At 44.9% G+C, this 25,549-nt stretch overlaps 1 protein-coding gene across 1 annotated transcript; it reads left to right on the plus strand.

Annotated features, from left to right (window-relative positions):
• Nucleotides 1-8: 8 nt before the first annotated feature.
• CYP20A1 (cytochrome P450 family 20 subfamily A member 1) lies at nucleotides 9-15,651 on the plus strand. The gene is made up of 13 exons (XM_086750562.1): nucleotides 9-132; nucleotides 805-854; nucleotides 942-1,108; nucleotides 6,786-6,931; nucleotides 7,591-7,758; nucleotides 8,437-8,515; nucleotides 9,687-9,802; nucleotides 10,214-10,268; nucleotides 11,647-11,767; nucleotides 12,646-12,757; nucleotides 13,395-13,459; nucleotides 15,041-15,130; nucleotides 15,298-15,651. Exons 1-13 carry the CDS (start codon nucleotides 61-63, stop codon nucleotides 15,446-15,448), a joined length of 1,392 nt encoding a protein of 463 aa, XP_086606688.1. The 5' UTR covers nucleotides 9-60; the 3' UTR covers nucleotides 15,449-15,651.
• The last annotated feature ends 9,898 nt before the right edge of the window (nucleotides 15,652-25,549 follow it).

Genomic DNA, 25,549 nt, shown 5'->3' on the forward strand with positions numbered 1-25,549 from the left:
GGCGGGCCGCGGGGTGGGGCCAAGCTGCTGCTGCCGCCGCCGCTGCGGCCCGGTCCGGCCATGCTGGACTTCGCCATCTTTGCCGTCACTTTCCTGCTCATCCTCGTGGGCGCCGTGCTCTACCTCTACCCGGTAATGCCGCCGGCGGGGGGTGGGCGCACGGCCCGGCCTGGGCCCCCGTGCGGGCGGTCGGGGAGCGAGCGGCCGCGGGGCCGAGCCGGCCCCGGCCCCTTCCCACGTCCCCTGGGCTTGGGCGGTGTTTCGGGCCCGCCCTGGCGGTGGCCCACGCCGGGGCCGCGGGGCACAGGCCCTGTCGGGGCCGTGGCTGCCGCCTGCGGAGCCTGGGCACTCCCGGCCGGCCGGCCGTCCCGAGCTGCGGGGCAGGCCGGCCCGCCCGCCTCGGCACACCCCGTGTTCTCTACATGGCCCGCTGAATCCCTCTTGGAAAGGCTTTATCCGCTCACCTTGCTGTTTTGCACGTGTGCGGATCTCCAGGGCCAAATGTGAGTGTAAGATCTACATCGCAAACCTGACCCTTCAAATCTTTGCGCAGGGACCTTTCATCTGACTAGATGAATAGTCTTGGCTTAGCCAGTGGGACCAGGCACACGCTTACAAGTTGATTGGCTTCGTAAGCCTTAGCAGATCTGAGACCTGAAGATGTGGCTTATCCAGCTTTTGTTTAACGTTTGTGAGCAGTGCAGCAGTTTTGGTCTGGAAAGTCCAGCTCTCCTGCTGGAAAGCTGAGGGGCTTGTATAAAATCCAGGTTCAAGGAGGTTGATGTGTTTCCTTTTACTCTCTAGGCATCTAGGCAAGCATCAGGTATCCCTGGGCTGGCTCCAACTGATGAAAAGTAAGTGCTTTCCATCTTCACATCAATCAAGTTCAGGCTTGGCAGTGGATGCTGTTCATGACCAAATATCCTCTTTGTGTTCCTCAGGGATGGCAACCTGCCAGATATCATTGCCAGCAGCAGTTTGCATGAGTTCCTGGTGAACCTTCATGAGAAATATGGCCCACTGGTCTCTTTCTGGTTTGGAAGGCGTCTTGTTGTCAGTCTTGGCTCCATTGATCTCCTGAAACAACATATTAACCCCAACCGATTGTGTAAGTGTCCTTTGCTTTGTCTTTGTGTCCATTTGTTCCTTCTGGCCTTGCTGGGCATCCTATGCCAAAGTAAGCTGGGGTTTCATTCTGAGTAGAAGGAAAATGAGACTTAGTTTGCAGCTGACATGGTGGTTCAAGTGTGTCTTTGGTCCTGCTTATTGGACTCAAATATGAGTGACAGAGTTGCTGCTGTTCAGTGGTCATCAATAAATGAGTATGCTGGTGTCTTTTACCATCTCCTTACAGGCAAATGTTTATGGAAAGCATCATGCTTGTTAGTCACTTGAAACAGCAAAGCAGAGATCCTGTAGCAACTTGACATACATTTTAAAAGCAGCTTTAAATACAATTTAAGAGGGGGAACTTTGCTAAATTAAGTCTGAAAAGAACTGTGCTAGTTTGTGATAGCTCCCTTGTGTGGCTCAGTGTGGACGTTTGTTTTTAAAGTATTGTTTGAATAAGTTATTTAAATTTTATTTTTCTTTGGCATGTAGAATTTTGTGCTGAAAACCTGTAGTGACCTTCCAGACTTGGAACTGGTCAGTGGTGCGGGTTCTGAGTTGACCCTCTTGGTCCTGGGAAGATATTTTAATTTATGGTGTAAGTCTCTTACATGGGTGTTTTGCTTCCTAAGGTGATCACAGACAATAAGTTAACTCAGTTGATGTTTGGGTTTAACCTCTTGTTTTTCCAGTTTTTGTCTTATAAGGTGGAATGAGGTGCTGGTGGCACACCTCTGACCTGATACTGTAGGCTGTCTTTAGGCACAGGCAGATATCTCAGCATTGCTTTATGCTGGGGTTGTGATGGGTGAGCTTCTTGTACAGTTGCATGACAAAATAAAAAAAAAATTGGTGATGATCTGGGAAAGGAGTGGGAGTTAACGAAGATCAGCAAGACACAGTCAGTAGCAATGGCACTTCAGAAGGTGGAAACCCACCCTGTAAGATCTGCATGCACTGATGTGTGTTTGAGGGAAATTGAGCAGACAGTCCCTTTCTCAAAGCTCAGAGGAGTGGTGACAGGCCCCTGCACAGGCAGGTTCTCAGAGATTTACTGAATTTGTGAGTACCCAAATACTGGAGAAAAACAAATACAGTGCCTGGACTTCAAGGCAGAAATGTGACCCAGGCAGTTACAGACTAGTCTGCTATGGCAAGGGCTAAACATATTTTTTAAGGATGGGGATAAGTAGGAAATGTGTGCCATACTTCTTTGATAAGTAGACTTCTAGACAAGGAAAGTAATACAACTGTGTTTCTGTCAGGGTTTCAGTTCAGCATTTGCTTGGACACTACTTGGGTCATCATTGAAGCTAGAGGTAATATGATACAAGAAGTGAAAGAGGGAGTGAGGCTGGATTGTGTTGGGAAAGAGAAACGCTGAGTTCGAGAGGTGAAATACTGACACTTCTGTTAGCAGCCTGCCCTGATGGCATCATGCTGGGACCCCTTGTCAACACAGGGAAGCAGAGCATCAGAGCAAGGAGATCGGTACCCTGAGGGATGAGGTACTGGAAACAGGAAGGGGTGGAGCAAGAGCAGGCTGTATTAATTGCCTGCAGGATGACATGGCCTGGAAAAAAAGGCAAGGCTGCATTGAGTCATGTATGTTCTGTAGAGAGAGGAAAGCATCTAGGCTGTTGCACAAGATGTATGTGAGCCAGACCTGGAATCCTCTGTACGGCTCTGACCTCTGTACTCAGGCGTGATTTTGAATCAAGCAAGTGCAAAGAAAGGCTGTCAGTGCTCTCAGAGGAGTAGGGAGCCTGCTGTGTAGGAGGAGCCAGGGAGAGTGTGTTCAGCCCAGCAGAAGGAAGGGGTCCCAGCTCCCAGCTTAGGGAGGGATCCTTGTAAAGGCAGAACAGCAGGCTTAAGGAGGAGGATTCTCATGATCTCTACTGAATTCAGACCTGAAAAAGCAGCAATGTTAGTTGTATCACTGCTTTCTTTTTAGCACTGATGCTTGTCAGAAGTGCTCAAACTTTACTAGAGCTGAGGAATCTTACTGATTATTTTCCCTGGAGCTTTGAGGTATAAACAACATGTAGTAGCTGAGTGGCTGTAGCAAAACAGTTCCTATACAATTTCCTGGTGAGCGGGAATAGGTGTTTTGGTAGTGCTCAGCCACCAACTGGCTCTGGGCAGCTTGCAGTTTTGTTGCAGACCTGGCCTTGTCTGTATCTGTTCTGTGCACCAGTGCTGCAGGGCAGGAGACAGCCCACTGTGGACTGGGTTATATCCAACTCCTGACTCCAGCCCCACCTGAAAACCTTTGCCATGTGACTCCTCCTCAGTCTGGTGGGGTACCTGAGGCCACCAGAACTGCTCTTCATAGATGCTTGCTTGTTGGTTTCCAAATTTGAGGTGTAGGGTTTGGCTCCAAGTAGCATAGAAAGGTTCCTCTCATCTCATATGTATATGAGGTATGGTATGGCCAGACTTCTTGGAGAGAGAGAGAAGAGAGAGGTGCTGATAGTGCATCTCTCATGAGACCCCTGAAGTTGGACTCACTGCATTCATAGTTATTAAAAGGTTCCCAATGCCAGGAGACTGTTTTTTCTCATGCTTGAAGCAGTGTTCGAAATTGGTACGTTTTCATGGCCTCTTAAAGCTTGGTTGATATTAATTTGCAAGAACTCGAAGTAAAACTTTGTTGCTAACACTGGTGATTCACATAAGAGGCTCTGGAGAAGCAGTCCAGGCCTGCAAAGGGTGCAGATGTGAAGAGAGTGGAGTAGTTCAGGATTGTCAGGAGCAGTGGGTTCAGAGACCCACTTGGAAAATTCCCATGAGTTGATGTCACCTTTAGAGTTGGAACAATGAACCTAAAGCACATTGAATGCTGGAGATGGAGCTATGGGTCCTAGTATTTAAGCAGGACAGCTTCATTGCTGTTCTGTGTGCATTTGTACTGTGCAGCTTCAGAGGTCCTTTCCCACCTCTGATGTTCAGTTCTACTTGGTATCTGTCTTGACTATCTGGAGTTAGATATTTTCTCCATATTTACTTAAAATGGTGTCCAGGACAGCACTCTGGGAGAAGGGAGAGGGAGAAGACTTCCTTGTAAGTGGAAGAAACAATTGAAATTTTTATATACTTCACTAAGAGGACTGAAAATGTAACCCTAGAGATGTTTTGTTGTGGTTTAACCCCAGTCAGCAATTGAGTACCATGCAGCCACTCACTCACCCTGACCCTCCTAGTGGGATGGGGGAGAGAATTGGGAAGAAAGGAAAACTCAGGGTTGAAATTAAGACAGTTTACTAGGATAGCAAAGGAAAATTATAATAATAACAAAATATAGGGATAATAAGATATACAAAATGGATCATGCACAATTTCTCACCACCCAATGCCCTGATGACCAATACAGCCCATCCCGAGCAGCGATCTTGGAAACAAAATCCCAGAACAATGCCGAGCAGCAAGTGGAAGAGCACGAAAGCTGCCCCCTGGCCAACCCCCACTTGTACACTGAGCATAACATCTATGGTATGGAATACTCTCTTTGGCCAGTTTGGGTCAACTGCACTGGCTATACTGCACCCAGCTTCTTGCACCTACACATTAGCAAAACCTGTGAAGCTGGAAAAAGTCCTTGGTCTCTTTAGCAACAGCTACCAATATCAGTGTATTATCAACATTCTTCACATACCGAATCCCATACTAAATCGAAAATACAGCAGCTACTGACGAGAAAATTAACTCCATCCCAGCTGAAACCAGGACGTGTTTTCAAGATAAGGACAAAGGAAGAAGTCCATGGAAGTGCTGGCAGGACAGACCTCTGTCTCTGAGAAGCAGTTTGTGCCATGTCGAGTCACTAGCCTCCTGTAACTGTGGAGAAATAGCTGTTAGCCAAATACTGTGAGGCAGGGCTAGCCCTCAGCAAAGGGAAGCCTGGGCTCTGCAGTCCTGAGTTCACAACAGAGAGGGTATCAGTGGCATGGGACAGCCAGTTTGCACTAGGGACAGGGGAGAAAAAAATGGAGCTTGTGGCTGATCCACCAATTTCCTTTTGTATGCAACAGGAGAACTTTGCAGTTTCTGCAGGTGATGATGATAAGCATTCTCTGGCCTCATCAAATGCTTCTGCTTGCTGGATTTGCTGTGTGGGATTTACCACCAGCCATGTGTCTTTCTGGTTGCCCCAGTACTGTGCCTAGCTCTGCCAGGGCCAGTCAGCAGGGAATCATGGCACGAATAGCAGCAGCTACTCCAAAGTACCTTGGAGGAGGAATTGTGAGCAGCAGCTAGGGTCACATAACAGCCTGCTCCACGTGGAGAGCTGCAGGTACCATCTGCTGTGCCAAAAGACACATGCACATACTCCTTGTCATTCAAAGTGGGAAAAAGGGTGAGATGCAGAGCTTAAAAACATTGGAAGGAAAATGATGTGAGAGAAAAGCATTTAGGAAAGTTTACCATATTCATGCTTCTGGCTTCATCAGCTGCTTTTGTGTCATTAGGTAGTAAGTCCTCTGCAAGTGTGAGTTGTCTTTCTTGTATGTTTGTCCAGTAGCATAACAAGGCTGTGATCTCTGCTGGGAATTTCAGATACATCCACAGCTGGTAGAGTCATATGTGTCTAGCCCAGCCTTGGTGTTTTCTGTTGCCTCAGAGGTTTCACTCTCCAACTAGGAGAAATAACAGACTGTGATAAACAGTGAAAATATCCCTCTTGAAAGCCCCCTGATTGCTGCTTGCAAATAGTTCCTTAAAGATTCTACCAGTTCTGCAAGACCCACAGGAATGTTTTCAGAAAGGGAAAAGTATATGCCATGCTTTATTGCACAGTTTTGCATTGACACATAATATACTTCAGTAAATTTTTCTAAGTAGAGGCCCCTGTGATGAAATTCAGAATCAAATATCTAACGGAAGTGAGCCATGGATATGGAAGATGGAGGATATGTAGTTTTGTCTAGTTTGCAAGTGTCTGTGTGGAAGGAAGATGGAAAGTAAGGCAATTAGAGGTAGAAAGCATTCTGTAGCTTAGTGGGGTACTGTTTTCTGTAAGAGCTTCTCTGCTGGAGGCAGCCCTGACTGAGAGAGGTAGGTGTTAGTCTGGGAAGAGCTCATCAGCAGGGAACTCAAGCACATGCAAGAGAAATCATGCAGGAGCAGTAGGGTGTCAAATGAGGTTTGCTGGGGCAGTAAAGCAAGGTAAGGAGTGCAGAGAGCAACCTCTGGCTAAGTCTGTCATGCAAGCTGATGTATCTTGAGTGCATAGCCACAGTCAGGGCAGGAGGGGGCACCAGATGTTAAGGGGGAGTGTGCTAGAGGGGCTGCAGATCAGGCTGGAGAAGGGAAAGGAGCCATGCTCACTGTTGACACCAAGTCAATGGCACAACCAGCTGGGAATAAGCAAGCTGGGAATAAGCTTCCAAGGCATTATGACTAAAGAGTTACTTGGTGGAGCCCGCAGGCAACCTCTGCAAGGGGAGCTGATCACAGGATGGTACCCTGCCACAGAAAGGAGACCTTTTGAGGTCCCAGCCCAGACTAAACAAGAGAAGCTTGACACCCCAAAGAGACTGTTACTGGGGGAAGGATCTATGCCTTGCTCACTGCCCAAAAGTAGCAACACTTGATTAAAGAGATTGCTGTTTTCATCATCCCTGTGTGATATGAGTGCCTGACTTTTGAATGGTATTTACTTTATTTGCTTTCAGTGGATCCCTTTGAGACAATGCTGAAGTCCCTCTTGAGGTACCAGTCCAGCCTGAATGGGGATACAGGAGAGAGCCACATGAGAAGAAAGCTGTATGAAAATGGTGTGACCAAGTCCTTGCAAAGTAACCTTGCTCTCATCCAGAAGGTGTGTAACTGTCTTTAGACAGCAGAGAAGCCCTGTGTGGCTCACAGGGGAAAGTTTAGTGAGAATGATCACCAAGATAAAGGAGCTGCATTCAAATTAGTGCTGGAGCTATAAGCATCTGAGACAGTGAACAGCCTCTGCCCATTCAAGCACAGTGTGAATAATTGGTTTCTCTTAGCTCCAGGGAAGGGCTGAGCTTGTTGGGTTTTTATGCTAAGATACCAGATGCAGATAAAGATACTGGAGCCTCTGGATTCTAGATTTAATTCACAGGACAGGAGTAAGGAACCAACTATTGGAAACACAAACAGGACAAGAACTGTTCTGTTGGCTCAGTCCAGCAGCCAGAGTATGATCTGTTTTCCCAGTCTGGAGCTACTAGTATTAACGGTTTTAAGGTTTCTTTTGTGACAGAAGGAACAAGAGAGGAAGACAGGGTTGCCTTGTTGGGTGAAAACCTGGGGAAGAGGCAGAAGATTTGAGGCTAAAATGTTACTGTTTAAGTTAACAATGGAAGGAAACCCCAGAAAGAGTGTAGCTTCATTCCATAGCCATTGAAGTGTGATCTCACTTAGGAACTGGGTGGGAACGTCTCCAGGGTATGTTTGGTAAATAGGCTGCTGATATTACTGCCAACTAATGGTTTCTTCCTTCTCAAGCTGTCAGAAGAATTGCTAGCCAAATGGCTCTCCCTCCCTGAGGCACAACACGTGCCACTCTGCCAGCACATGCTGGGCTTTGCCATGAAGTCAGTCACGCAGACAGCTATGGGCAGCAGCTTTGAAGATGACCGGGAAGTCATCCGATTCCGCAGACACCATGATGCAGTAAGTGTCACAAAGAGCCAGGAAATCTCCTATTGTATTTTTTCCATGCCAACAGTACACAGCTTGTGTCTTTGTACAGTTTAGTACAAGGCTTTAACATTAAGCTTAAGAGCTTAAGGCTCTGCCTCAGTTTTCCCACACTGAAACTATCTGAAAGATCCTACTACTGATCCTGCTGTCATTAGTCTAAGGTGTTTCTAAAGGATCTGTGGGGATCGGGAACACAGATTCAATGGCAGTTGAAAGGTATTTGGAACCTAAGTCAGTTAAACACTACTGGGAATGACATTGGAACTTCTCCTTTGTCAAGATCTTCTGAAGGGTCTGTGACATTGTGGAGAAAGGAAAGACTGAGGAGGTTCCAAGCTGTGTCCACATCAGGGGATGTTAAATCTGCTGATGATAGGGTGGGAAAGAAACAGTTCCATCTCCCATTCAAGATTCCCATGTCTTTTCCCCTGCAGTTGTAATTACAGTTGTTTCATTTCAACTCAATTTCAGCTATCAAAGATGTAATATCTAGAATGAGACATAGTGTCCTTAAGAGGAGACTAGTTCTGTATTCACAGGAAGTCTTCATTTTATGTGGTGTTTTCATTTTCCTGAATAGGGAAGAAGAGTCCCAGCAGTCTCAGCCTGTGATGAGTGATGAAGCTCTTCTCTCTGTCCTTCTTTCAGATCTGGTCAGAGATTGGGAAAGGTTTCTTGGATGGGTCCCTTGACAAAAACATGACTAGGAAGAAGCTCTATGAAGATGGTAGGTTCCTCCCAAAATCACAGTCTTCCTCCCACCGATTAATACTTTGAGTTAGCTAGCATATGGAAACACTTAATTTACCCAGCTGTCTTGGCTTTTCTGGAGAGTTGATCGTTGTACTAGAAGCTACCAGATGTGTCCTCCTTACTTTTGCATAAGATTATTGGTTTGGAGTTGAGTGATGAGTCTGCCATTGCACAAGGAGTTTGTAGGACTATAACTATAGTTCCAGGTCTAGTTCTAGGAAACTCAGTGTTTCCTTCTTTATGTTGCTGGTTCTGTGGGTTCCCGAACCTGAGGACAACTACTGCCTTATTAAAATGGTCTTCTCCCATGGGCACTTGCTCAGTTGTAGTAGGATGATGCATTAGGACACAATTTCACAAACTCCAGATAGTGAGGCTTGGTGTTTAAGTGTTTCTGGCCTTCCTATGTGGAGAGGAGGGAGGAAAGGAAGTTCTAAGACGAAGGGGCTGAATTGGCCCTTGGCAAATAGAGTTTCAGATCCAGCTTCTGACCCATGTTTCCTGAATAGTCTTGAGTAGGTAATTTAAATCAGACAGCCAATGGCATCTAGGTCCCTAACTCTTCCCAGTTCTCACAACAGCCACCAGGAATTAGGCACCCAGATATCTTCAGATGTGTGGATGCTGTGCCAAATGCCTCCCACGTTTTGCCCACCTTCGTCTCTCTGTCTGTGCAGACTGTTTAGCACAGAGCCATCCTCTTGCACCATGCTTGTAGAAACCCTAGCAAAAGGAACACCATCAGTGGTGGGAGATGATGTAACACTAACTCTACAGACCATGCAACTAGTGTTGTCTGGCTCAAACACTTTTCATGGGGGCTGATTAAACACCTTCTCTGATGGTTTGACACTAACTGCTATGTGACTTACCCTTACGTGATTTCAGCTCATAAAGTACCTGTCTCAGTTTTACCTGTAAGGGTGGCTTTTTATAGGCAACCTGTCTTATTTGGTTCCTACATTTTCAACTAAATTTGAGATACCACCTTCTAAATTGACAGTAACATGTAACAGAGTCTGCTTCTGTAAGTGAGCCCAGCAGGGACAGCTGGTCTGAAAATCTGCTTGGGGAGATGGATTTGCTTCTCTGCAGCACTCAGAATGACCAGCTTTTAAAATAAACACTTCCTTTTGCTTCCACAGCTCTGATGGAGATGGAATCCACCTTAAGGAAAGTTACAAAGGAGCGCCGAGGCAGATCATTCAACAGGCATGTCTTTGTAGACACCTTGCTGCAGGGGAGCCTGAGTGACCAGCAGGTCTGTGCAGCTGTTATGTCATTACGCAGTAATGGACTTTTGCTATTACAAGCTCATTACATTTTGCCTTTGATTAATTTAAGTTTTTGCATCTTAGGTCAGATTCTTTACTAAAGCAGAGTTTCTTGTTATTTTTATATTCCTACAGTGTTTAATTGCATTAGACTTTGGTATCTTTCCTTGGCACTGCTTCATTGCTATTTTTATAAACCAGAAGTATGTTAGTATTAAACATGTCTGATGTGCCATTCCAGTGGAAGTTATGTAAAGAGTTTGCTCTTTGTCTTCTAGATGTATTTCCTGCTCTCTGCACTAAAGGGATTTAATGAACCTGAATGGAGAACATGCCACTTCTTTTTTATCTTTACAGTCTTATGAACTTTGTTCTCTGAAGTAGATTTTATTTCCTAGATTCTAGAAGATACAATGATTTTCTCCTTGGCAGGATGCATAATCACTGCTAACTGTAAGTACAGATTGTAGGTAACTTTCCATCTTCAGACTCAGCTGTCTAAAACTGTGTGTGATGACACAAGACTTATTCTAGGCTAATAAAAAAATTCTGTTCATCATTCTGTTTCTCCTGAGCTAAGCAGCTGGTTTTACAGCAGACTCTTGATACAGCCTCATGGCTAGTGAGTTGAAACCAAACTGTGCTTGGCAATCTTTCTAGTCTTTTGGTGAACCTTAGAATTTCTTTGCATTGCTTTTCACTTGCACTCTAACCTCAGCCAACTGATACTAAACTTGATGAAAAAGCACCAAAAGATGTAAGCCACAACAATCATGTTGTAAAATAGATTCTGGCACATGGGAAGGAAATTAGAGCAGAGTGCTGGAATCTGACTGGCTGCTTTGAATTTCTGGACGATAGGTGTGTTCCATGTATGGAAGTCTTTCTAAGCAGCTGCTTTGGGATTTGTGCAAAGATTATGGGAAAAAAAAAACCAAATAAAAATACAAACTGGAGCTGTATAAAATCTCTTATGGTAGGGGGATGATTATCAGGCCATGTATCTCAGCCAATGGGGCTAGGACTCCAAAGAAAACCTCCCAGGTGCAGCTGGCTGTTAAAGAATGTGGAAGGTAAATATGGCAGCTAGGATTAATACTCTCCCCAGAGAATATCCTCTCCAAATACTCCAGGAGGACTGTCATTTTAAGGGGCTTGACTCCTCAGGGATTCCAGATAGTTCTCATGAATAAACAGTTTGAAGTGGTAGAAACATTTCCTTGTAGCTTTAGGGGAAACTGCATCCTACGCACTTATTTCTTATGTAAGGTTTCTTTTTCACACTGCTATTGAAAATATGTCTTGAGTACCTCACAAAATAGATGTAGGGGAGACAAGTGCTGGCCAACCTGCTGCAGAGAGCTGTACTGTTCTTGTTGCTCCCTGCCAGGAGCCCCAGGCTTTGGCTGTCTGGAGTACTCACCCAAGATGTGCTGGGAAAGCCCCCTAAATAAGGGAATTTTCTGATGCTTTGGACAAACCAGCCTTTCATTTGTATGGTTGATCTAATAACCCTGGTTCCCCAGGGTTTGCTGGGCTGTGTGGTCCCTTCCCCAGAGCTGTAAGGCTGAATGTCCCTGTCTCCTGCACAGCTCCAAAACATCCTCATAGCATTGGAAAGAGAATTTCAGCTTGCAGGGCCTCTTGTTACACAGGAATTCAGCCTCTACTCTTGCCACAGAATACAGAATCAGTACAGCCTGCTGTGAAGAGAGGTCACCCTTTCCTGGGTCAAAAAGAAATGTTGCAAATACAGGAAGTAAGAAAACTCAATACAGTTTGTAAAGGATTGAATTTTCTGGGTCCACTCTTGTCTTGATTTCTTCCCCAGTGTGTACCTGGGCAGTCTATTTCCTGACAACCTCAGAAGATGTTCAGCAGAATCTCTACAAGGAGATGGACCGCGTTCTGGGGAAGGGACCAATTACACATGAGAAAATTGAGCAGCTCAGGTGGGTCCTATGGAAGGAATTGCAGAGGAAGATTGTCTCATGTGGTGGGGACAGGAGCTCCATGTACTGGAGCCTGCTGCCCAGCCTACACTGGGCCAGGAGAAGGCATCCAAAAACTACTCCCTTTTTTTTTTTTCTGGAAGTGATCAAACCACAGGATGACTTGCAGCACAGAGAGAATCTGCTGTAGGGCTCCAGACATGGGGACCAAGCTGCTGTAGGAAACCCGTTAGGTTTATTGGCAGAGGAGAGCACAGTATCAGTGCCCTGGCTGCCAGGCCAAAATTTGTTTGCTTACTGTCTTGTTTGGTTTCTGTCCTAGTTTTCCACAAGTAGAGGTAATCAGTCATTTTAATGGTTGGATTCATATTAGACATATTTAGAGAGAAAGCATGGAAGAATCTTCTTTTCAAAGGGCCACAGAACTGGGATGATGACTGGTCAACAGTGTGCCTTTATTTTTTGTGCATCTGTTGGTGCAACTGGGTGCATTTTGTATTTGGACTAGTGTTAGAGTTTCAGTAAGAGAGTATTATGTGGGTTTCTTGCTGCTTCTTTTATGGGTGAGAGGTCCAGGAAAAGGGCTGGTGTGCTTATGCTTTTTAGTGGAGTTAGTTTGGTTTAAAATCTGAAAGAAGTGTGAAGAGAGGTTTCAATAACCTTCCCTAAAAGCTAATAGTGAGATTTAATGCTTCTTGCAAAGATGCTGGGACTCCTTGCCAGGAAAAAAATGAAGTGCCTCTGTGTGGCTTGAGACAGCTCCAGGAGTGGGCTGTGACCCTAAATGCAGCAGGTGATTCAGCTCTCCTTGTTGCTGCAAGGACATAGACAAGCTTCTCTCCGGAAGGGTTAAACTAACCAAGTCTTACTTGTTGCAGATACTGTCGGCAAGTCCTGTGTGAGACAGTGCGAACAGCAAAGCTTACTCCCATTGCTGCACAGCTGCAGGAGCTGGAGGGCAGGGTTGACCAGCATACTATCCCCAAAGAGGTAGGGCAGCACCTGGAGCACTAGGCTACCCTCCTTTGCTGGAAGGGAATTTACTGTTTCCTCTTCTTCCCACGGAAGGGTGAGACAGGAAGACCATTTATTCTGACACTGTTGAACCTGAACAACTGCTCTGTCATCTGAAAGTACAATTTAGCTCAGTTTGCCCTGCAATTCCTCTGTGGGAGAGGCTGTGGGAATTAACATTCTCTTGCTGAGCGAATATGTGTCCAGGTCCACCAGGGGTGAATCATCTTTTGAAGGGGCTTTATGGGCTTGGTTGTGCATTAAAGAGCGTGATTTCAGGCCTGATCACATCACCTGTGTTTCCCACACAGAGAGGTACCTTCCATTGCAGAGAATAAAGTAGTCCATACGTACATGCCAGCAATATTTAGAGGAATGGGATCAGACCCTCTCTAACCAGCAACAGTTGCAGCATGTACCTTAAAAGTTAAAATCCTAACATCTGGGCATGGATTATAGAAATCTGTAGATGAAAATAGCATATTATCTTTTTAATCCACCTAATAAATGAGTAGTCTACAGAATAATTGTCATCCAGCAGGGCTGTCCGGAGGTGTCTTTAGCTGGTGCATTTCTTTCTGCTCTGACATACATGTCCTAATTTTCTTTGCAGACACTTGTGCTTTATGCTCTTGGTGTAATGCTGCAGGATAGTTCATCGTGGCCATCACCATACAAGTATGTAAAATCAAGACTTTTATTGCAACTAATTCCTTTCCTTTTTTTTAATTAATGTTCTTTAGATCTTGCAGCACAGCCTATTTGGCTGCAAGGCCTGCCTTAAGCAGATTTTGAAGATGAAAGGGAGTCTGTAAGAAAATGAATTTGAGGGTCTTAGTTTGTTTGTCTCTGTGGGTGGGATCTTGGGGCAATTCAAGTCAGGATCCTCCCATGCTCCAGTGAGCTTAAAGAAAAAATTGCTGTAGCTTCCTGTGGCCTCCAGGTGGCAAATACTAACATGTACGTGACTTACTTCACTTGGGCTGGGAAGAAAATGTGGGTCAATTATTCCAGACAGAGAGGACAGACCGTTGAGATTTAGGAGAGAGAATAGAGCCTTTGGAACAGTACTTCTCCTCTCCTGCAAATGTAGCTCTTAAAAAAGGGTCAGGCACTGATGATCTATGAGCATCTTGGCAGGGATTGCCCAGTAGCATAGGACACGCACTGTGTTTAGGAAGGGTTTGCTGATGTCTCATGGGAGAGACAGTAAGGACTGCTATGAATACAGTGTGTTTATGCCAAGGAGAAGGAGGTTGAGCCTGACACAGATCTGTATTTCTATGATAGAGACAGGAGATTGGCACTTTGTGATCCTTTCATCTACCTATATGCGTGGCTGTTCGCCCTCCCTATTTTTTTTTGCTAGGAAGATGCATCTTCTTTCCTATTACAATATCTGTAATTTGCAACTTCAGTTTAGGGGGAATGTAAGTTTGATGCTCCTGTTATTGAGGGTCAGCACTCACGTGCCTTGGTAGAAGCAGAGCTTGGATGTTTAGGCAGGAAGCCAAAGGCTTGAAGTATAAGCAGTAAGATTTAGCTGAAAGTGAGAAAGAACTGCCGTCTATCCATTGTTTCCTGGGTTTTTTTAAAATATACTTAAATTGAATGATATTTTATTAGTCTCCTTGTGGTTAGTTGATTATGGGAATCTTGTTTTAACTAATGCCAGCCCTGGATAATAATTTTCTTGCAGCCTCCACCATCCTAATGCTGGAAACCACTTTCCTCACTTGAATGAGTCATGAGCTTCCCTCCCCCAGCACATACACATACACATACACATACACGCTGCTTGAAGAGAAGGGTGAGAGGCAAGGAGAAAAGGGAAATATTTTTGGAGGTGAGAGAGGAAGAGACACGGGGGGAGAAAGAGAGGGAGACAAATGAGATTATTGTTGTGTGCCCTCGAGGGGGAACAGAGGGCAGGTAACAGCATCAGCTCAGCTGTGTACTCCAGCTAAATACCCACTGCTGAGAGGTAATGCATATTAGTTCCAGCCCTGTGTCACACTAATTCAGTTTATCAGCATTTTGACCAAGCTGGGACACAGCTGAACAGCTGAGAACATAAATGGAGTAGATGCACAATTGCCTTCATATATCTGTGTGGAATTACCCAGCATGATTTAGAGAGAGAAAATTAATGAGATTCTGTATTTGTTGCCAGTTTCTTACTCGTGTGTGTAGGCACATGTGTTTGGGGAAAGAATCCTGTGCCTGCACAGAAAGCCTTGGTGTATTTTTCTTTCGTAGGTTTGACCCAGAGAGATTTAATGAGGAATCAGCCATGAAAAACCTCTCCTTGTTGGGTTTTTCAGGAAGCCAGGAGTGCCCGGAGTTGAGGTGAGCATAGGGAAGGAGGTCTTTGTGTGTCTCTGACAGACAGAAGAGAAGATGCTTTCAGCCTCTTCCTGTTACTGCTGAGACAATCTGTCCAAGCTGGCAGTTATCCTTTGGCAGATTTACATCATAGCAAGGTTTTTATTCTTTTCTTCTGCCTCTTCCCTCAGATTTGCCTATCTGGTGGCTACAGTTCTGCTGAGTGTCCTGGTAAGGAAACTGTATTTCCATCCCGTGAAAGGACAAGTCATGGAGACCAAATACGAGCTGGTAACCTCACCAAAGGAGGAAGCCTGGATAACGGTGTCTAAGAGAAGCTGAGAGCAAGCAAAACAAAGGGCTAAAAGTGCCAGCAGTGACATTCTGAGCAAGGATCTTAGGGGGAATCACGCTGGCTACACATTAACTCAGCCACGGAATTTTACATCCAGATTTTGTTACCTTCCGTGTCCTTAACCACATACTTCTATTGGGTACTTTTTCTAACTCAACTAGTAGTTGTATTAAAGTAGATTTAATCTGTATGCCTTTTATACATTTGCTTTTGGATCTCTGGCTAAACCATTGCAAAGGAAGCAACCAAACCTTGCAATGGAGTATGCATGAACTGTTGGATGCCAGCTAGTCAAACACCAGACCTCTGGTTAATGCACCCCCTTCCAACAGCAGCCAGAGCTGGATAAAAGTGCCTCTCTTAGCCAGTGGAATGCTTCTTCATGGATCCTAGCTAAATAAGACCTTGGAGACGCAAGGGCAAAGCTTTATATAGGTATTTTTATTCAAAGTGTCTTTCCTTCCCTTGAGCTATAGCTATAACTGTCAGGAAGAGCAGATATATCTTGTGAGAAGTATGTGTGAATGTGTGAGAGAGAGAGAGAAAGAGAAATAAAGTGGGGTGGGAATTGCACCCACCAGTTCTCTTGCTGTGTAATTTTGCCATGCTGTGGGGTTGCAAGAGAAAGGATGACTGAGAAATGCTACTAAACCAAGAGGAATAAAATTGGTTTGGCCCCTGAGAAAACAGAAGCATCAGTAATAATATAATGAAATGAAATAAAACCACAGAACAAAGCCCTGAGAAAGGGATTCTCTGTTCTGACAGTTCTGAGGGCAGTGTCTAATCTAATCAGCATCAGAAATTGATGACAGATGCTAGCAATTCATTCAGCACTGGGTTAGCATGAGACTGGTCATGCAAATACTGGAGAGTGCTGATTTTATAGGGCTCTGGATTAATGTTGTACTTAATAACTTAAAAGTCTTTCAAACAATCCTTTTCCTCCTTCAAACAGCCAAAGCAGCATTGCATGCCACATGTTCACATGCTTTTCCCTGCTTCTTTCTCTTTTGGCCATCATAGGCCAGCTCCTGAAGGATTTTTCAGAGCCCCACTGAACAGCTTGCGAGGCAGGAACCTCTTGCACTGTCGTCTCATTGGAGTAATTGCCATCTGACTTCCTTTTCAGGTTGTGTTTCTCCCCCCTTCACCCCCCCCCCCCCCCCCCCCGAATCACCCTTTACCTGAGCTTAATAAGTCTTTTCCCCATAAACCTAACGTCTCTGTTAGCTCCAGTTCTTAACCCCCTTCCCACCCAAAAGCTGTGTGGTGGTAGGTGAGGTATTGCTCAGCCTGCAGCTGTGTATGTCCGAGCTGCTGTTGTGCACAGCTACCAATGCACCACAGAGCGGGCCAGGGGTGTGTGGCTCCCGTTACAGCTACTTTCTCCTCCCTCTGCAGACAGGGCACACTTTACTTAGGGACACATACCTGGTAGCTGCAATTCACATTTCTACAGACATTGTTCCTTTCACTGGCACCTTGCAGTTCAGAAAATACGCTGCTGTTATAAAAATGTTTTGGCTCTTGTATTGCTGCCAAGTGCCAGCCTGAATGCAGTCCTGACAGCTCTTATGGGGTTAACATCTGATGCCAGCCTCTGTGGGCACCAGACAAATAAAATTCTGCTCTAGGTTTAATGTGTCAGCTCTGCTTTTGGGGGAGCTGTAGAGATTCAGATTCCCCCCAGTGCTGTTCGTGATGGGGGAGAGGTGAAACAGAGATGCTGTTCTACTGGTTTTTGTCTGCTGGGCAGAAAAAGGAGGGTTATGCAGTTCAGCTTACTGCCTCTCTTGCATTGATTTTTATAATGAACTGCAAGAAAGCTCTGGCTCATCTGACCTCCATTTAACTGAAGGCTGGTCATGTCCCCAGATGGCAATTCACATTAGGTTTTGCTTCACTGCTTATGCAAAAAGGCCTGTTTTTCTTGAAGGTTGCAGATGTTTCCTAAACCTTCTGGAGAAAGAAGTGGGGTAAAAGATTTTGCTTTAAAGCATCCCTGGTGTGCAGAGGAGGCAAAATGAAGGCTAAGTGATTGCCTTTTGGGGAAAAATGGTAGGATGGCACTGTCTCTGCTAAGTACTGGACAAGGAATAGCTGACTGTCATAACTGAGTGGTTAAGATCTGATTTTATGTAGCCGTGTGGTAGGAGTGAAGCTTTCAGGCACCATAAAAACTTCCAAAGAGTAATTGTCCAGACTTCTGTTACAGCATTTCTCTGCCTTGCTGGAGCTCTATAGGCCAACTGCCTTGCAACAGCCCTTCCTCAGTTACAGGCATCAAAAATGGGAGTAATTCCATATAATTTGTTAAGAATTTTCTGTCGTTCTGCACAGGTATTGCATCCCATAATACTATGGTCTCCGTCTGGGCCAGTAACTAAGCATACTACAGAAGTCTGTGGCTGATATGAGAGAAGAACGTGGGTGAAAGTGCTGGAGAAAACCAATGATTAGTTTGTGTTTGCTCAAAACTGCTGTCAAAAAAAGAGCCTGACTCATCAGTTAAGGAGATGTGTTGAGCATGGAGGGAAAGGAGGGGGCTAAGGCGCTCTCAAGCATTTGTTATGCACTGCTCGGGGTGACACTGAGGTCACGGCCACATTGTTTGTTGAAGTCTGTAAGTTTTTATTCCTCACTCTGTGTGTGTTGGTCATTTCAAGCAGCCTCACTATCAACATTTAGTGCAATGCTTATCAGCCCACCTGTGAGTCCTTTTCTTGGGCACCAAAACCTCTTTTTTGTATGGGAATGTTCATGGATCAGAGCTTTCTTGGGAGTTTTTAATCTGTTTTGATTGGAAGCTTGAAATACCCGTTTTGTGCCACTTCTCCCCTCACCCTTTGTCCGGCATGCACTATTCTTGTTTGGCCTGGTTTCCTAAGGAAGACTTATGTTCATAGAGCATTCATACTTTCCCCTTTCTCCTCACAAGAAGTAACTTGTGAGCCCTTGGGCCAAATCGTCTGCATTTGACAGAGACTGAGGTTTAAAATTTCAACACTGTTATGTTCCTGCAAATTTTGTGGAGAAAAAAAAAGAAACAAGATAACTAGGCATAGGGAGCCTATGCTAGACGTGTCACAAGATTGCAGCCAAAGCCTAAGCATTGTTAGCTGCTAGCGTGTGAAAAACCCTGAGTCAGCGCCTGCACTGTACCAGAGAGCCAATCTCAGGAGTCCAGTCAATAGAGAATAGGGTTTTGTCAGTTCTGCTGCTCAGACCCAGCAATGGGGACACATCTAAGGTCCAGAGATCCCTTCTGGCTGTGGGTGTGGCAAGCATTGTAACCTGTGGAAAAAATGCCTTAGTCTAGAGACAAAGCCAAGATGGGGAGGCTGCTTCTGTAATATAGAGAATTATTGCTTTTTATGCTTCGTATTCCTGCTTTGCACCAGAAAGCTACTTCACAAATTCCACAGGACGGTTTTGAAAAGCATAGAGAAAAGCTGTCATTTCATTCCTTGGACTCTTGCTGTAGAACAAGCTTCTGCAGAGGGCTACAAACTCATGGATGGCGAGAGGCTAAATATATCTCTGTGTCTATACAACCTGCTGCTCTCAGAAGCAGGCAGCCAGCACTAATTGATTATCATGGGTGTTTCTGGCTGACAGAGCCTTATACTGTCGCCCCTTGTACTGGTGGCAACTGGTGAGACAGTTGTTAATATAACTTTGAGCAGAGCAGACAGCTTATTGAGCTGGCCTCCCACTACCTCAAAATATCCATGAATATTGCTACCTGTAGATTTTAATTAACCTAGGCTGCATATAGAGCCATTATTACAAATTAGTAACATCTTTCTCCTGTTTCCAGCAGTTTAAGGACTTGCTGGTAATGGCTGTGGCATGCAGCACAGAGTTGAGGGCTGTACATTTTATTTTCCATCATTAAATGGAAAGGATCAGTTTCACAACTTCTGTCCTGCTTGCTGCAAAAGTAAAAGTTGGTTGGTGGGCAGAGTGAATATTTGCTGATTTAAAACACGTTGGGCAGCCCTTGTGCCAGCTCCCCCATTAGCTGTGCAGTTATACAAACCTGAGGCTGCTGGCAATCCAAACTGGGAAAACAATATATCTGTCTCACCTGCATAGTTTGTTTGTGAACAGTTTGGTACTGCTTAACTCACTAAGTATCATTGCCTTCTCGCTCTTTCTGTCTCGGGTACTGTGCACACATTTCTCACTGACAACAGGAGATACCTGTAAAGTTTCACTCTCAGTAGGGCCATCTATGATCTTCCAAAGGTTTCTCTTAATGCTACGGAAGGGGCTCCCTGACCTTGACTCTTGGGTATAGGTATATCCTGATCAGCAAAGTGAAGTCTACAGTTTATTGGGCTCCTTTCTGTGCTCAGATCCTCTTGTAGCTATGGGGCAAAAGGAATGGGGTAGAGCAATACCTTCATCAAAGCACTTTACACATGTAGGGCTTCACCCACTTCCCTACCTCTATTATCAAGAGTGACAGAGAAGGGGAAAAAAAGGCTTATAATGAGAGGGGAAATCTGCATCACTTGTGGGTTATGCCACAAGGAAGTAGAACTGTTGTAATTACCGTGGCAGCTCTTGCTTCTTCTTTCCACTTGTCTGAAGCAGGAATTGCTGGAAAATATTCCAGGCATCTTCCTCTGGAATCTGAGAGTATGTACCCATCTTGGCATCTCTGTAGCTGAGCTCAGGACTGTTCTTTAGCAATCACTTTTCAACTAAACAAAAGGCCTGTTTGACATCTCTTAGGATTCAATGCCAAGTTTTTGGCGGTAGCAGACGGGGAAGAGGAACTACCACATGCAGGAAAAAAAAAAGATGAAGAAAATGTTCCTCACATATGGAGGGTGGGGAAGGAGAGAAGATAAGGGTTTCCATGGCAACATTCCTTGCAGATAAGTATTTTTAAATCTGTGTGAATTTTAGCATTCAAAACTCGGTTGTGTTTCCCACAAAAAAGATTTGAAGGAGGGCTGGAGTGGAAAGAATTTTTTCCACTGCTTTTCAGGTCATTCCTATTTCTTTTACAGAGGAGCCTGAACCCAAGATAAATGAAGTATGTGCGGTTGCTCTGATGTTAATACTGCTGTAAAGAAAAGCCTTGCTTCCAGGAGGCAAAAATCATCAGTCATAGTTCTGTATCTGCACCCACATCTCTGGCACAAGCACTTGATCATCTCTTTAATGGGAAAAGTCATAAACAGATCAATGCTAGGCCAGTAAAAAGTCACAAGGACAAATCTTATAGGATTCCTCATTAAAACCAGTGTAACTTGGGGCAAAACCTTAATTATAATTGACATACAGATAAGTGATAGTAGGGGTGATAAGATAGCTGAGGCCTTTTGCTTTGGCCAAAGATGAGAGGATGCAGAACTGAAAGGGCAGAGGAACCAGAAAAATGTGTCTCTGGTAAGCATCTCTGTTACCTCCGGGACAGTGAAACATCACTGCAGGTGGGCAAGTGATGCTTCAGTGAGACTACTAGGCAGGAAATGTTTGCTCTTTACATGGGGCGTCAGTGCTGGGGCTGCCTCTGAGCCTCTGAAGCTTCTCTGCTCCAGTCTCTGCAGTGCTGAGGTCCTCACGGGCACTGGCACGCTCTGCTCCCACCTCCCTGCTGGCATCCAGGCAGGTCAGCTCTGTCACAAGCCTGGCAGTGAGACATCCAATGCTGTGCCTGCTTGGCTGCCAACTTTATAGTCTCACCAAAAAAGGCTTTTTTTTTTTTTTTTTTTTTTTTTTTTTTAACAGTCGCTTCCAACTCAGTAATGACTCAGACACTGCAGCAAGGGTAAAGCGATCATCTTCCCCTTCAGAGCTTTACAGCAGAAGGCCCTGCGTGTCCTCTCTAAAAGAGAGCTTGCTGGGCCCAGCCATCAGCTGGATTCAGTTCTTTAATGTAACCGATGGAATGAGATGCTCCAGCAGTGCTGTCTACTTGCTGGCTCAGGTGCTGTGTTTCAGCAATAGAGTAAATGATTCCTACAAGTACTCTGTGTTCAGAAGCCTTGGGGAGGGGAGGCTGGGAGGCAATGAATAGTCATATATAAAAGAGAAGGTGCTATTCCCCCATTAAGGCTCTTGCCCTGACCAAATTTTCCTAGGCCACAAATCCAGGAAAGGAACAAAAATCTATTGGAACAGTAGGAGAAAAACAATGTCATATTTGGCCATTTATCTTTTGGGGTGAGGGAGTAAATAAGGATGTCTGAAAAAGCAAAGTTCATATTGCCACAGTGTGGAAATGGACCCTTTGTAGCACTGTCTCATATTGGCTGAGACCCTCGTACGGAATAAGCAAGGCTCACATCTAACTAAGGCAACTTTATTACCCTAGTCGACTTCCCTACATCTTCATTGATATGGCCTACTGGCAGCAAGGAAAAAAAAAAGCATTTTTCATGTCACTGTTGGATCCTCTATTGGAATTCACTGTTGTCAGATATATTATTTTTAATTCTTGGAATAATATTCATGCCCTGATGTCAGCACTAACATGAAAATGCATACTCTGGCTTTCTGTTTTCTTGAACTGAAAAGCAACTGACTTGCTCATGCAGGGCTTGTTAGCTGTGAGTTATTGATTATATATATTGTGTTTATTTCACCCCTTCCTTCAAGACCACTGTGGTATTTTGTGCTGCACACTGATGCTCTAGCTCTATGCATTTGCCTTACAGCTGAACCCCAGGAGATGCAGGAACTCTATGATACTTAAATAACAGAGATGCAGCAACTTCAATCCCTGCTCGGCAGCCTTCACTATCCAGTATGTCACAAGCTGACTCCTGCTCCGTCCTCCAGTGCTTGTAAGTCAGCCTGGTGCAATGATGGGGTTTCGGGCACCACGGGCGTTAGACTGCAGTAACTGGACTGCTGCTGTGCGGGGGAGTGAAGAACTGCTGCCTTGTTGCAACATCGACGAGTGTTCTCACATGGCTCTAAGCTTCCACAAATACAGTTGCCAGGCCAAAAAGCCCTGCCTTCTGGCAGCTTGGCTACCGCCCGCCACTGTCCTGCCTTGGGAGAAAGGAGGTTGCCCACTGTGTGGCAGATTAGCTTCTCAACATGCCCTGGCTCTGAGGTGGCTGGCCTGCTTTTGCAAGCTCTTCCAGGAGTCTAAATGGGGGAAAAGGTTCCTTGGGAGAAGAGGAGTGAGCCGTGTGAGTTAATGGGAGCTGACAGGGATGCCTGCAAGCATACACCATCGCATATGATGGAAAACCAACTGGACCAATGGTTGCAGCTGCCCCACATTCATTGCTGAGCATTGGGAACAGAGAGGGTGTGTGAAGCACTTAGTCCTTCTGCTGTGCAGAATTCACATTAAATTTGCCGGAGCATGCACCTTGATTTGATGGTATTGTAAAAGGATTGTATTTCTTGTAAAAGGAAGGAGCAAATTGATTACTTGCTAACAGACTGCTCTAAATTAACATCAAGCGTGGGCCTGGGCCTGCAAACCTTTGTAGGACCGCCTATTATTTGTGCTATGTGATTGCATTGAATATCACTGACTATTCATATATTGGCCTAGCACAGTTGCACTTAAATCTTAGTTGTGACTTTCAGTCATAAGAAAGCAAATTTTTGAAGCTGTTTAGGTCTTTAGGTTTTGAATATCCCATTAAGCACCTACTTGACTATTTAAATGCCTAGATGTCTTCCTAAGTCTAGTATTGCCATAATGCAAAGAAAAAGGAAATGATACAGAGGGTTTGCTAGATCAGGCCTCTGGTTTCGTATCCCAGCAGTGATAACTAGGCAGGGCCTGTTGCTATATATACACCACAGTTCATAGTGAACCTCTTTTGTGCTTGAGGAAGCTTGATGGTGACTTTTACACAGTAAAGGTAAAAATACTGCAAACATACATCCTGCATTAACCTTTATAGATTTTATAGCTGTAGTGTTCCAATGTGGTAAACAGAGCTGAGCAATCACATTTTCTCAATTACCCTCAAGAACTGGAAATCCTTATCACCTATGTGTTTCTTTCTCCCCCTACTGCAGCACTGGTCTTGAAATTGTCACCACAGCTAAAAATCCTCACTCTGTAATTTAAACTGTGATTTAAGAAATTTTTACAGTGCAGCCTCCTCATAAAACTCCACCAAGTCTTTGCTGATGTGACTCACTCAATTACTCATGTGGGCAGACGTTCAGATAATAAAAGTAGTTAATGGAAAGCTGTGAGAAATACTGCTGGTTCCTGAGGAGGCACAGGCGGGGGAAGGCTACTGCGGGTATTTTATCCTAAGAGCTGCTGAATTCACTGAGCTTCCAGCCATTTTTTTTTTAAGATAAGGATTTCTCCATTCTGCTTTTTCCTTTGTATGAAAACAGCTTGAAAAATCAGATTGGCAGAGGAGAAACAAAAGTACACCAGCTGTATATATTTGCTCTTTTGCTCCTCTTCCTACATATTAGAGATGATAGCCATTCTGTGCCTTGAAATAATCTTTTTATCCTAGCGATGTATAAAATTAAACAACACTCAATACTCTAATGAACTCTGGATTCCGGAATCAAGGAGTATAGCTAGCAAGTGACTAAATGAGCCCTTGGGTTAGAGGTGTCACATGTACTGACAAGGACCAGATTTTTCCGGAATAAATAATAGACCCTTGAGATTTCGTGTGCAATAGGTGCGGTATTACAACTAGAAGGCAGATTTCCGTGACATTTCAGTGAGTGCACACTGGAGGAATATGGCACTTTTTGAAGTCGGTGAGGCAGACAGTTATTGAAGAGTAGTAAGATACTACTTGGATGTGAGCCCCCTTATGCAACAAAATTATACATATGTGATGGCTTCAAAGAGACTTAGAATTAAGCCAAAACTGGAAGCAGTTAAAGTGTACAAACTGATTAGAGCTGGGGGCTAGCTGGCATTTTCAGAACAACCAGAACAGTTAACTCTTGGTTGTATGGCTCTGAGGCTGCGACATTTTTGAGGGATGTGCTACTGCAAATGGCAGTGCGAGCCCCTTCCAGCAACAGCGATGGCTGTGAAAAGGGAGAAGACACGAGGATGCACTCATTTCTCATGCAAGATGAGCTGAGAGGGAGACTACGGCTTGACTTGTAAAACAGAACTTCTGGCACAGAGAAGCAACGCATGGGTGTTGAGGCTGTGGACCTGAGAAAGTAAGCTGTCACATTATATTTAGCAAATAGATGCTGCAGAAAAGCGCGGAGAGGGAAGGAGGGGAACTAATGCATAGCTGAGCCCCATGGGTAGTGAGCACGGAGAGCAGGGAATGAGGCTGTTTAGAGAGGATGAATTGCATTGGTGTTCCCGATTCAAATAAATCTCTGTGTGAGGCCAGGGATTGCACAGACTTGTATGATTACTTTGAACAGAGCTCAGCTGTACTTATCCTTCAGTAATGGCTCAACCCCAGACCCATTAGGTGAAGGGTGACCAACCTGTGGCCTTCCAGTCATTCACCCCTGGCCCCCGTCTAGGAATGTCTCCCCAGCAATCCCACTCCCTAGCTGGGGAAGCAGTAGTCCAATAGGTGCTCTTGAAACCAACATCACAAGCTGCTGTACACCCCAGCTGCGCACCCAGCTCAGCCCCAACTCACCAGAAGCTTCTTAGCTAAGGCTGGCATCTGCAAAATAGGTTAAATACCCTGGCCTATTGGAATTCAGGGGTGCGAACACCTCGTTCCATTGTGTTCCCTGGAAAGCCCAGTCTTAAAGAGACAAAGATGGAAAACCAAAAATCCTTATACCTGTATAAGACAGATCAAACCCTGTGTGCTGACACATGATAGTTGATCATTTGGGTCCTGTCTTATGTTCCAGGGTGCACAGGCTGCGACTTTGACTATTTTGTGGCAGGATAGGAACAGTTTATGCTCTAACTCTTTCCTGCTAAAAACTCACTCAAATGATTCAGAGATGTCTTTGCCTTTGAAATAAATGAGTCCTTTAAGGTGTCTCTCAGAGGAGACAGTACGGGGAGGCCTGGCTGCCTTCTGCGCATAAATATTCTGTCAAACCAGATTCACGCTGAGATGGGTGAAGCTGCTGCAACTGACTGGGAGCCATCAGTCTCCATCTCCTGTTAGGTGGTA

Source organism: Chlamydotis macqueenii, chromosome 6 (assembly GCF_036417535.1).
Source record: "Chlamydotis macqueenii isolate bChlMac1 chromosome 6, bChlMac1.mat, whole genome shotgun sequence".
NCBI classification, from domain to species: Eukaryota; Metazoa; Chordata; class Aves; order Otidiformes; family Otididae; genus Chlamydotis; species Chlamydotis macqueenii.